General features: G+C 36.2%; 2 protein-coding genes across 4 annotated transcripts in view; one reads left to right on the top strand and one right to left on the bottom strand.

Moving 5' to 3' along the window:
* The window catches only part of LOC136029129 (uncharacterized), a 337,007-nt gene that overhangs the window by 142,584 nt on the left and 180,849 nt on the right, over positions 1 to 13,574 (bottom strand). The window lies entirely within an intron of this gene.
* The window catches only part of LOC136029130 (uncharacterized), a 71,270-nt gene that overhangs the window by 45,216 nt on the left and 12,480 nt on the right, over positions 1 to 13,574 (top strand). For both annotated transcript variants that reach the window (XM_065707213.1, XM_065707212.1), the window contains 2 exons: positions 1,733 to 1,836; positions 13,225 to 13,300. In XM_065707213.1, coding sequence (XP_065563285.1) covers positions 1,733 to 1,836; positions 13,225 to 13,300 — 180 coding nt within the window. The remainder of the gene's footprint in view (positions 1 to 1,732; positions 1,837 to 13,224; positions 13,301 to 13,574) is intronic.

The following is a 13,574-nucleotide window of genomic DNA, read 5'->3' as shown; positions in this document are numbered from 1 at the left end:
ACTTTTAAATCATATATTCAGATTTACTTTTGATTTACAAATGAATGAATGAGTTTTTATTGTCCACCTTTAACAGTGCAAAGACGGTAAGGAATGGAGTAAAGAGAAATGAAAAAAAAAAAAAACAGGTGATGGAACTAATGAATGAACAACTTACATGGAAAGTTATGTTTTACGAACTGCTGAAATTTATGTAAATTACGATGAATTGCGTAATTGGCTTCCTATTTTTTCATTTACGAAGGGAGTGGAGAATTACAGAAGAAAAATGGGAACTTGTTAATTATTCAGCACACATTCAAGAATTTTGATCTGAATGTAAGGTCTAAGAAAACCAATTTCATAGTCACATAGAGAAGGGACGGGTGACAGAATTGATTGGACTTATACATATAATTTGCGCTGTATACTTGCACATTAGCGGTGGGGTAAAGTATAGCGGGTCTCCATGCAAAATGTGTTAGCTACAACTATTCTGCATATTATAAAGTAAGAATTGTTTTTTAACTTCACGCTGTACAAATATTTTACTCCCCCCCCCTAATGTGCAAATATTTAGCCCAAACTATATAGTACAATGTATTCTGTCACCCGTCACTTGTCTTTGTGGGTATGGAACCGGTTTTCTCAGATCTTACATTCAGATTAAATTCCTTGAGCGTGTTCTGAATAATTAACAAGTACTAAAATATGTCTCCCCTGGATTCGGAAAATTCCGTTTTGGCTTCTTATTTTTTATTATTATTGTTAAAAATATTTTCCCCCTCCTTGATTCTCTCGAATCACGGCCCCTTGGCCCAAACGAATACATATTAGTAGCTAACTTTCAAGGTAAAGGGATAGACGGAGTTCAGTGGTCCATGTAAATATACGTTAGCCTATTTTTGGTTATTTATAAACTAAATTCACGTCTGTACTTAGGGTAGTAAATCTTAGCAGTTGCTAAAAAGATCTAAAAATACATTATATCCATTAACAGGCACAGTGAGCTTTGGTTCAGTTCCATCAACTGAAGACTGAAGATAATAATTTTTTAGGCACGCAAGGGGAGGGGGAGGTAGCTTCGACTTGGTCCATTGAGCTGTCAGGATTTATGAGACCTATCCCTTTAATTCTTGCATTTACCCTATAATTTTTCTCTTTCTTTTGTTAATTTTGTCGATTTGTCGATGTTTAATATCCTTAGCTTCACTATAACATGTATCATAATAATGTGGACAGAAATTACTAATTGCTTACTGAGAGAAAAGAAAAAAAATATATAACCAATCGCTTTCTAAAAGAATAGAAAAGAAAAACAATACATACATAGAATAGATCTATAGATAAGATTAGGATTTTTTTTTCTTATAAAAAGATAAATTAAACTATTAACAATTATATATGTTAGTTCTTAATGGATATAAAGTAATTAATTGATTATTATTTTTTTAGTTATAAGTTTGATCAAACCTTAAAGTAATGCTATTGCACCTAACATAAGAACAATGTCTCATAATTACCCATGTATTAAGTATCCAATTATAATACACAATTGATTAATAATTGTACAATTGATTTTTGTCACTTGATTCAGTTCCAACCTGAACAGCAGTCGAATTGAACAATTTCACAGCATAAGTACAGAGTTTTAGGATCAATAGCGGATGTTTTTTTTCTATATTCATTAAACTAGGAACTAACCCGTTTTATAAAAACAACGATTTTTTTTCAAAATATTTTTTCTTTTTAGGATTAGAGATGATAAAGTGCTTGCAGAACTATGGAATTATCGGTACGCCAAAGTATACAATGGCTTTTGCAATTATCAAAAATTACTTCTCTGACGATTTGAAGGTAATTATCTATTTATTGTATATTAGCTGTAGTGTGAGCAGTTGGTGAAACGTGACAGATTGCCAAAGAGCTTCCTTGTCAAGTGAAAAACTTGACATCTAACGTCAAGTGAAAAACAGGTTGTTCCCTAATGGAGTTGTAGGAGGTCCCAATGAGAGATTTATAGGAAGTTAAATCTTTTCAAGATATTATAAAGAGGCAGGCGTTGAATAGATCGAGATGGAAAAGGAGCTTGCGTACCTGTGTTGGTCTCAGGTTGCTTGGCGCTTAGAGTTTCGGATCTTAAACACTAGCGTTTCTATTTATCTACTTTTTTGACGAAGGTGAGATCACAAACCTTTCATACTCTGACCAAGAAACATATTTTCAATACATTTTGAGATGAGATAATATTTGTGCATAATCAATACACATACAATAATACACTGTGCTAATCCCTCAAAGGCTCATAGGCCTATAAAATAGGGGATGACAAGTTGAGAGAATAATAGCAAATTACCTACTGAGTCTGAGAGAATAAAAAAGAAAAGTAAAAAACAACACATGTATAGAGTAGATAGATAGATAAATAAAATTTATTTTAAAAAATATATTGAACAGCAACAAAGCGTAACGTAAGTCATTTCATTAAGTTATATTGTCAAATCAAAAAGGTGATCTGCATGCTCTTATGCAATCCACAGATTAAAAATCAGATTTTACAAAAACAACTTAACAAAGAAACAGATGAAAAAACTGTTCCTAACCATTCAAAATCAAGCAGCGAGAGAGGCGGCGGATAAAGGAAATACCACAAAAATAATTCTTACTCGGCCCAGAGACATCTATCCAAGCAAAATAATAAAATAATTCCTTTAGACATTAAAAAATATTAAAAAAATAGTTGAAGATACCAAATTAGTGACATGTTCGAGCTGACTTTGGTGGGATGTTCCACGGAATATGAAAAGCAGTTAGTGTGGATCAGACCTAACCGTTGAGCATATAGAGCATTCTTTGAATTGCGAAGATGACACAATGACAAATCAGTGACAAAAGAGGAAGTAGCGTTTAAGGGCGTGGGAGTTTTAAGCCCAAGGAGCTCAAGATGCTAGTTAAAGACGCAACTTTCCTGATAGAGTATGGGCCCCAAATAGATATCCAAGTTAAATAGGGACACATCATGTACCAACAGTGGTCCATGGGGTATTGGCTGGTTCTGAACATCTACCTAAATTGGTAAGCAGCTGTCCACTATTATCATGTATGAAAGGGCAAGGATTCGTTTGCGCGCCGAAAAGCTTCTTAGTAAGCATATAAACGGATTTAGGTTGCTCTTTTTACCTCAGCTGCTATGTTAACAGCATATATTATCTCGTCATTCCTGGCAGATTCTTTCACTCGCTTATTTATACAGTTTTTTTTTTTAACTAGCACAGTATTGCTTATCGATAGGCTGACTAGGTGGATGACTAGGTGAGTATTTATAAGCAACAGCTGTCAAATTTGTTCTTTCTTGAATCAGTTCCCAAATTTCTTCACTAATCCACTCTTCTTTCTTTCGTTTCTAATATCCAAGAACTTCCACTGCTGTATCTTTTAGGCAATCTGATAGTGATTTTCGAAGACAATCTGAACTGGCTTCGTCAGAGCCGTCCAGGCTCATTGCTGCGAACCTGTTTTCTAGCGCAAAAATACATTTTTAACGAATTATCTTATTGCAGAACTACAGGATATCAAATTTCTTAACTGTAACACTTTCGTCACCACCTTCAACTTAATTTTACACTTGGCTATAACTAGTTAATAGTCAGAGAAGCAATCGGCTCCGCGATAAGATCGGACATCTTTAGGGACCTTCTTCTGCACTTGCTGACGAGTATATTTTCGATCTGGTTTCGAATTGTACCACCAGGTTAATTCCACGTGTATTTATGGGTATTCTTATGGGATTACCGTGTACTTCCTACAATCATGCCATTAGTGATACAATAATCAGTCAGTTGCACGCCATTTAGTAGTGAGGGCCTTTTAGATTTCACGACAGCCATAGGGGTATACCTAAATTTCCTAGTCCCTCAAGACGTTGGTATTATTGATTATGCACACCTAGTTGTTATGTAATACTATAGAGTTTTATTGTTTACTAATGAGGGTTCTTTGAGGATGATGTAATCTCGCGTGACTTGTTTTGTTAGAGCTCATGAGTCGCTACTCAAGTGGAGATCAACCGGTTGTAAATGAGGATGACGTATTGTGCACATGTTGGTGTTACGTAATAGTTATTTAAATTTAAATGCACGGTATTAAAGGTATGTTTTTCTTCGGGACGTTTTTTTCGTCGAGACATTTTTTCTCCAATGGGTTTTTCCCATTAGATGTTGCATCAAGGCATTCCTCAACCGCTTACGCAAGATGTTTTTTGATTTAAGGAAGCTTTCTAATCGATCATTAAAGATTTCTTTCCCGTGTAGGAATTAAACATAAGACCAGAGATTTCCCCAACGGAATCGAGCCTTATACACCTGAACCAACAAGTAATTGATGTTATCAGGTTCCAGGAAATAAATTCTATACAATACACTGTTCTCGTGTGCAAGCCGCCTGATGCTCCATCATAGTAAATTGTTTACCTATGCAAAGTCCTATTAACCATTTCCATTGCACGCTACAAACCAACAATGTTTTTGATAATTGATCTATTACGCATATGTGATTGCTATGTAATTGTAATTGGTAATGGATTATTTTATTCTATTGGAAGTTGAAAGCGCTAGCAGTAGTTAATTGAAACCAAGAGTTCCCATAAGGCTAGAATATGGTACACCTTCTTATATGGTCAAAAGTCGGTCTTTTGTCTTCGCTACATAGAATTTACTGCTATTTTACAGACAATCCTGAATAGGTTTACCTAGTGACTACAAATATACTTAAGCTACAAGATATCTTAAATGCAACAGCGATATATATCGAAGATTCATCGTGGAAGAAGAAATCTAAAAGATGAAGACAAAGACTTTCATTTTCTATATAAAACAAATTTATAAACAGTATTAAAATACTATATTCTTAAGGTAAGGAAATAAATATCATACAGCTAGGAAGGATATTTTCTACCAGGAAGTCATTGAATTTAAAATTGTTTACGTCAATTCTGAGAAATTTGCTGCAACTGATGAGAACCGTAGCTTTGATTCGATGAATCCAATAAATTTAACGGTGAAATACATTGAAGAATAAATTTGGGAGAAAAAATCTAAAAGATGAAGACAGACTTATACTGTACATGTTTATGTTTTATTAATACAAAAATATACAAAAATTATAAAAACACTAATCTTAGGGTATTAAAATCAATATTATACAAGAAAGTGCATTTTCAACTATAAAGTTGTTTAGTCGTGGATTGTCTTCATAAATGCTGAGGAATTCCCTGTAAGTATAGCCACGAGATCAAAATATAGTACTGCTTGAAAACCGCAGCTTTTGATCGATAAATCTAGAACCGTTGAGGGGAGGGGGTGGGTTATTAGAAGTGAATTCAAGTGTTTTAAAAGACTTAACTCCATGTATTATTCATTGTTTTTGCGATATCGTTTTCTGGTAATTCCCGGCCTGTACCACTGTGTGACTGGTCCGTGGTATCCCTTGACGGACATTAATATTCCTAAAGCATTTTCACATGTTTAATTATCCTGACAGATATCAAATGAAATGATGAAATATATTGAAGACCAGTCGTGGAGGAAGAAATCTAAAAAATTAAGGCAGGCTTTTAATATACCTTCGTATGTTTATTTAATAAACAAATTTACAAACATTATGAAAACACTATTCTTAGAGTATTAAATAAATTTTATACAAATAAGGAAGAGTATTTTCAACTATAAAGTCGTTCGGTCAGGAATTATCCTTATAAATGCTGAGGAATTGGCTGTAAGTATAGCCATGACATCGAAATATAGTACTGCATGAAAAAAAGCATCTTTTGATCAAGAAATCTAGAACCTTTGAGGGGAGGATGGGTTATTAGAAGTAAACTCAAGTGACTTAACTTTTAAGTTATGTGACTTAACTCCATGTTATATACATTGTTTTTGTAATATTGTTATCTAGAAATCCCCAGCCTGTACCACTCCTTGACTCTTCTATGGCATCCTCTGGCACACATTACCATTCCTGAAGCTTTTTTACACATTTGAATATCCTGAGAGATATCATTTTATTTGTTTTAACTCCATTGGTTTGTGGAAGCACTTATCTGCATATTGTCATCGATTTTCACGCATCGACACACTTCACGTCGCACCTTGGCAATATGTGACTGCCTTTGGTACCCTTTGGCACACATTAGTATTCCTAAGGCATTTCAGCCATTTTCCTACAATTTGAATAGCAGGACTTACCGTTTCATTGTTAGAGAGGATACACCATAGCAATTCCCGGCCCTTTGGCGCTCTCTCGCTGTCATGTCTTTATGAATTCTATTATCATTACTTAAGTGTTTCAGATGTTTGAATATTCTAACAGATGATTTTTATTTGAACAGCGGGACTTACCATTTATTACTAAAGCATTATCAGGCATTATCTTGACATAAATCATGCTCTAAATCCATTGCTTTGTGTTTTCGCAAATCAACCCTATCTGGAAGACCCATAGCCATTTGGGACTGTGCCACTCTGTTACTGTCCCTTGGCACCCTCTGACACACATTCCTAAAGCATTTTCTCACGTTTGAATATCCTAAAAGATATCGTTTTATTTGAACAGTGGAGATAACTAATCCATTATTAGATCGTGAGACTTCATGGCGATTCCCGGCCTGCTCCACCATATGACTGGCCCTTGGCTCCCTCTGGCACACATTATAATTTCTAAAGCATTCTCAGACATTTTCTTGATACAAATAATGTTTTAACTCCTTTGGTTTGTGCAAGCGCTGATTTGCATTTTATCATCGATTTTCAAGCATCAACACACTTCACGTCGAACCGTGGCAATATGTGACTGCCTTTGAGCAGCCTATGGTAAATATTATTATTTTCAGCCATTTTTCTTCAAAAGAATATATAAACTGAAATATGAAACTATTGTTTTTATTTGAATAGCAGGACTTACCGTTTCATTGTTAGATAGTGATACACCATAGCAATTCCCGGCCCTTTGGCACTCTCTTGCTACCATGTGGATCATCATTACTTATTTTTTTTCTGGCGTTTGAATATTCTAATGGATGATTTTTATTAGAAAAGCGTGGCTGACCATTTATTTCTAAAGTATTATCAGACATTTCCTTTACATGAATCATGCTTTAAATCCATTGCTTTGTGTTTTCACAAGCCAACCCCATCTTGAGGACCCTTGGCAATTCCTGGACTATGCCACTCAGTTACTCTCCCTTGGCACCCTCTGACACTCATGATTATTCCTATAGTATTTTCAACCATTTTCCTGTAAAAAATATTCATAGAAACCATGTACACTAAAATAGATCGTTAAAACTTAAAAGAAAAGGTCTCAATAGTTTCTTCTGATGACTCATGGCACTCTAATGCTGGACCCTGGCAGCCAATAGTACCCTATGACTCATAATCATGACTTACGTGTTTCAGACGTTTTAATATCCTGATAAATAATTTTTATTTGGATAGCAGAACTTAACATTTCATTATATGATCGTGATATTCCTATTGCAATTCTTGTTCTCTGGCGCTCTGGCTGGCTCGTGGCACCGTCCAGCACAAATTATCGTTCCTAAGATATTTTCAGACATTTCCTTGATAATAATAATGATGTATCTCCATTGCTTTCTGGAACCGTTGATTTGCGCATTGTCTTCGATTTTAAGCATCAACACACCTTTAGCCCTACCGGGCATTGTGACACCCACCATATGTGGCTGTTTTTGGCACCCTCTGGCACCATTGTCGTTTCTAAGGCATTTTTAGCAATTTTGCTATACAAATACCGTATAAACTAGAATTGATCATTATTTTTATTTAAATAGTGGACTTTTCATTTTAAGTGTATGATTGTGATGCTCCCTGGCTTGAATAACCTGAACATTTTCTTGTATGAGTTTTTTCCTTCTGCTCTTCAACGACTAGTTTTATGTTTTCTCCTATAAAATTAAAACCTTCTAAAAGATACAGAAATTACCTTCTTAAAAAAAGATAAACAAACACACAGAGTCAGACGCAAAAAGACAGATAGAGACAAAAAACACACACACAGAGTCAGACACAAAAAGACAGAGAGAGAAAGAGAGAGAGAAAAACACTCACACAATTACAAAGAGTCAGACACACGACCACACAAAGATAGACATATAGACAAAAACACACAAACACAAAAAGCCAGAGACATAGGAACAAAGAGAGAGACAAAAACACAAACAGAATCAGACACACTAGAACAGAAAGAGAGACAAAAACACACAGAATCAGACACACAGGTGCAAGCAGAGAGAGAGCGAGAAAGTGAGTCGGACACACGAACACACAAATACAGACACTGAGGCAATAAAATACACATAGAGTCATACGCACAGGCACAGAGAGATAGAGAGAAAAACGCACAGAGTTAGACACGTGAACACACAGACAAAAATAAACACAAGCTCACAGAGTCCGACTCACAGGAACAGGGGTGACAAGAACATACAGACACAAACACACAGTCAGACACAAAGGTACATGGAGTGAGAAAGAGAGAAACAATACACACACGCACACGTACTCACTGAGTCGGACACTTGAACACACAAAGACAGACACAGAGACTAAAATACACACAAACAAACAGTCATTTACACACACAAAGAGAGAGACAAAAAAGACCCACAAACACACAGAGTCAGACACACAAAAAAACAAAAACAGACACATAGACAGAGGCATGGTAAAATTATTATACAAGCATCACTCTAGAAAATTATGGTAATCTACTAGGCCCAGCTAGCCCCAATAGCCCAAGCCCACACAGATTCACGGTCAGAGGGTCAGAGAGGGACAAAAAACGCATAAACACACAGAGTCATATTCACGAACGCATAGACAAACAGAGGGACAAAGAACGCGCTCAAACACACAGCGTAAGACACAAGCACAGAGAAAGACAAAAGCGTACACATAAACAGACGTACGTCATCAAAGAGACGAGTCAGACGCACGAACACAGGAGGACAGACAAGAAACAGACATAAACACATAGAGATGGACACGCAGAAGCAGACAGAGACATGCAAAAACATACACGTAAACACACAGTCAGACACGTGAACACAGAGACAAAAATACACACAGGCACAGACAATGAGATATGCAAAACATACACACAAACACACAGTCAGACACACGAACACACAGACACAAAACACATACTGGCACAGAGAGGAACAAAAATACAAATACAAACACATAATCAGACATGCAACCACACGAAGATAGATACAGAGACTGACAAACAGACACGCAGGCACAGAGAGAAAGACACGAAAACCCACACAAACACATAGAGTCAGGGATACAAAGACAGACATAGAGATAGGCAAACAGACACTGAGACACTCAGACAAGGTGAGAGAGAGACAAAAAATACACTCAAATAAACAGAGGCAGAAACTTAAAGACAGGTACAAAGACAGGCAAACAGATGCTCAGACACAGAGACACGGTGAGAAAGAGACAAAAAATACACACTAATAAACAGAGGTAGACACATAAACACATAAAGACAGACTCAGAGAGAGGCAAACAGACGCTCAGACGAACAGGCACGGTGAAACAGATACAAAAACACACACAAAGGCACAAAATCAGACACACGTGCACGCTAATGGGTTTTTTTCATTAAATTTAAATGATCGATTCTAGAGTAAACGAATTTTTTGAATGAAAATGCCTGAAAATGTCAGATGTGCGATAATGTTTGCTAGAGGGTGCGTTTGTCAGCCACTGAGTATCATGGGCTTGGAATTGTCATGGATCGTTTCAATCAAGCAATAAAATGGCAAGTTTCTGCTGTTCAAGTAAAAACAATGGTAATTTTTTAGTTTTTTAAATTTTCTGAGGGAAAATGCTTGAAAAAAAACCTCTTTTTAAAGTAATCTGTAAAATTGATGAGAGCTGGCTATTTACAAATACAGTACTATCAATATTATTGTGCAGCTCTTAGAACAGATTGACAATTTTCTTAGGTACACCAGCAGATTGAAGAATTAGCCACTGTGATTTTCTGCCAACAGTGTTGAAAGCAAATTGAAAATCGACGAAGGCAATGTATGCCTTCCTTTTATATTCTTGCTAATTGTATGTATTACATCAGCTGTCTACTTGTATGTGTTTGCTCAGTAGTGGACCTACCTGGCATGAACCCAGCTTGCTGATGGTGACGAAGGGGATGGAGGTGCTTTGTTGCCCGCTTGAGGGGCAGCATTGCGAAGAGTTTGTCGGTTACCGAGAGAAGAGTTCTTCCACGATAGTTATTTCATTCTTCTTCACTTTCTTTCCTCTTGGGGACTGACACAAATAAGCCTGTCATCCAGTCTGATGTTATAATTTCAGAGAACCACATAGTATTAAAAAGCACTTGTAGCCAGAGGGTCATGGATGGATTGCCATTTTTAAGGAATTCTAATGTTAGGCCACATACTCCCGGTGCTTTATTGTTCTTCAGCTTTCGTACTGCAGCTTTGATTTCTTCTGCTGTAAATTCATTGCCATTGGGGGCAGATGAAGTATTCTCAGCAGTAGCAACAATCTGATCTTCAATTTGTTCGGGCGGGTCTGAGTTTAGCAGCTTCCTGAAGTGGTGTTCCCACTTGCGATGGCAGTGTGATTGGCCGTAAATATTCTTGCCATCGGTGTTACGGAGATACGATGTATTTTGAATTTATGGACCTGAGAGCTCACAGAGGATCGTATATTTGGCTCCAATGTCCTTCTTTGGTATCCTCTTGGAACTCACATGCTTTTTTGTCAATAAATGTCTTACGGTCTTTGCGCAACAGACAAACCTGCTCATTTAAAATGTCAACTTTTGAAGTTTGAGAAGAGACTCAAATCTTGATTGATTTTGATAAGTAAGTGTTCGGGAGAGGTCGCTAATTGAAGCTTTATCATTTGATCAACTTACCGACAAGATAGAAAGATTGAAAATTGAGCAACAAGTCTTAGGTACCACTTCACCTTAAGGAGATATTTAGAGGAATGCCAAAAAAAATCAAGCAATCTGTATGCTTCCTGGTTAAATGAACAATAACTTAGGAACGACTGAGGGAATTATGTTGAAACTTTCAAGGTATGTTGAGGAAATGTTGAAGAGGTCGGAGGACAAGCGGAGCCCCTCTCCCCTTTTTATGTTCTTCCTCTCCTTAACTATAATTAACATTTCGTAATTGTAATTTTATTAATACTAGTCTAAAGGTTTAATACTAGCCTCCAGTTCTATAGTGGTTAATACTAGTTAATACTAGCCTCCAGGGATGCCATGCTTGAGACAGCCTTGAACAATGATTGTAAATTATGCAATTTATCCGTTTTATTTGCAGATTTTATCATGACGGAAAGGAGGAAGTTTTGATTCTGGGTATATCTGAAATGGTCAAGGGCATTAATGTGAAACTTTGGAGTATGTTAAGGGGTATGTTATGCTACACAAAAGACCTATGTACATCCAGCTTATAAAAAAAGGTGGATCAGCATTGTCTTAGGAACGGGTGAGAGTATTTAATAAAAACTTCCAGAACGTGTCGATGGGGGATGTATGAAGGCAGTTAGAAATCTGCCAGCCCCTTTCATAGCCCTCTAGTTCCCCTCTTCAAAAATATTCCACTAACTTTTTTATTAGACTTCTTGTTCAATATAGTCTAGAGCTCATTTAGCTATCCCTATGAAGATTACATAAACCTCTACATTTTTGAAGATGATTGCTGAATACAATAAAACTTACCATGTCCTTGCCAATATCTGATCGTCCGTATCTAAGGAACGGTTAGGGTATGTACCTTAACCTTACCCTTTTTTGAAACGAATCCTCTTAACACTGCTCAAATTTTTGGGAAAGGAATTTTGTTCAAAATAGACAAAAGGTTTATTGACTATTCCTCCAGGGATGCATTGCCAACCAAAGCCCCAAGGCAAGGGGCTTTAGGATTCACTTGAATAAATTGCCTTGTTCCACCTCACTTTATCTATTAGTCCTGGTAGAACTTCGTTGAAGTTGGGATGCTTTGACTATTTAAAATAATACAAAAAAATAGTTTTAGTGGTAGTGTTTTAATGAAAGTCTCTTTTATATATTTATTTGTTGTTTGCTAATGACAGCCTTTGGATGTAGGATCGACTTATTTATTTAAGGCGAAAGTTCCATTGTCTTACGAAAAAAAGTTCTCTATCGTTTTACTTGTTGTTTGTGTTCTTGATTTATCATTGCAAAAATGGGGAGGGGTATGTTTGGCCTTTAGTCTCCAAAAAGCCTAGTATTACTAAGATAATGCCTTTAGAAAATGTTAAGGGGCTGTCAAACAAAATAAAAAATTACTGTATGCAGGAGGGCATTCAAAAGAGCATAATAGCAATATCTAAGGAATTGCTAAGGTCATTTTAGTTGGAACTTGAAAATCTTGTTGAGGGATGCTGAAAAAGGAAGGGACAACCAGCCTCCCTTCTTTTGTTCAAGGTTGTCCCTCCTTTTGCCCAGTTCAAAGTTATGAAGTGTACAATTTGTCCATATTTAACATTCACGATTTTTCATTGGGAAAGAAAAAGGGGGACTTTTCATCCTGGGTGTGTTACAAGCAAAAACAAGACACTGTCTGCATCCAAGTTATCAAAAAGCGTGAAACTTTCAAGGTCACTATTGCAGCTGCAAATGTGACTGTAACAGTGACCACTCCCAACCGTGACCCTTGCGACTGTCACTGCGCCTACTTGTAACTAGTACAACGCTTACTTCTGACAGTTTTGTGGTGTTACGCAATTCTCATGTTAGTAAGGATTTCATTTGAAAAGTACAGATTGGGAACAAATGGTACCACTTTTAGGGTTAATATTTATTATATGAAAGAATTTAAATGTAAAAAAGGAATACGCCAGTAGATTATCTATGTAATCAAAAAAAGAAGTTTTTCTGAGGGATTAAAGAGCGAAGTTGAAACTTAAAACGAACAAAAATTATTAATTTGCCGTTAATCTAATATTTATCAATAACACTACTACCAATAAACAATGATATTTCCCTATTTTCGAGGGACTTCAGGCTCTTTTTAGAGATTCTTACTTTATCTGTAAAGGATAATAAATGGATAACCTAGAAGTATGTTTATCTTCAAAATAAGAAGAACTGTTGACTAATCTAATTTGTTGGAATATTCTTTTCTTCTGAATGAAATATTTTCAATTACAGAATCGACCTGAATTGCGAAGAGTTGCTTCTCAGCTTTCCCCTTCTTTGGAGATTTTTGGTTGTCCGGAGTTTGACGGTAAGGCTTCCTTACAAGATATGTTTCGAGTAATTATTTTTCCCTTTGTATAAAAGTAATTGAGTAAGATGGACACAATTATGCTTGATGGCTGCGTGCCACCGATGTGCAAAAAGTTTTTGGTAGCGAGCAGTCGACTGATTGGCGTGTTTTGTTATATTTTGAAAACGAACAGCTCTTATAGAATAGTTCGTTTGAATTCCTTTAAGTTTCATTGTCATGACCGAACCCTTGACAAAATAAGGACGAAACATCAAGCTTAACTGCTTTCAAA

Source organism: Artemia franciscana, chromosome 7 (genome assembly GCF_032884065.1).
Source record: "Artemia franciscana chromosome 7, ASM3288406v1, whole genome shotgun sequence".
Classification (NCBI taxonomy): Eukaryota; Metazoa; Arthropoda; class Branchiopoda; order Anostraca; family Artemiidae; genus Artemia; species Artemia franciscana.
This window is presented reverse-complemented; position numbering and strand designations above follow the sequence as displayed.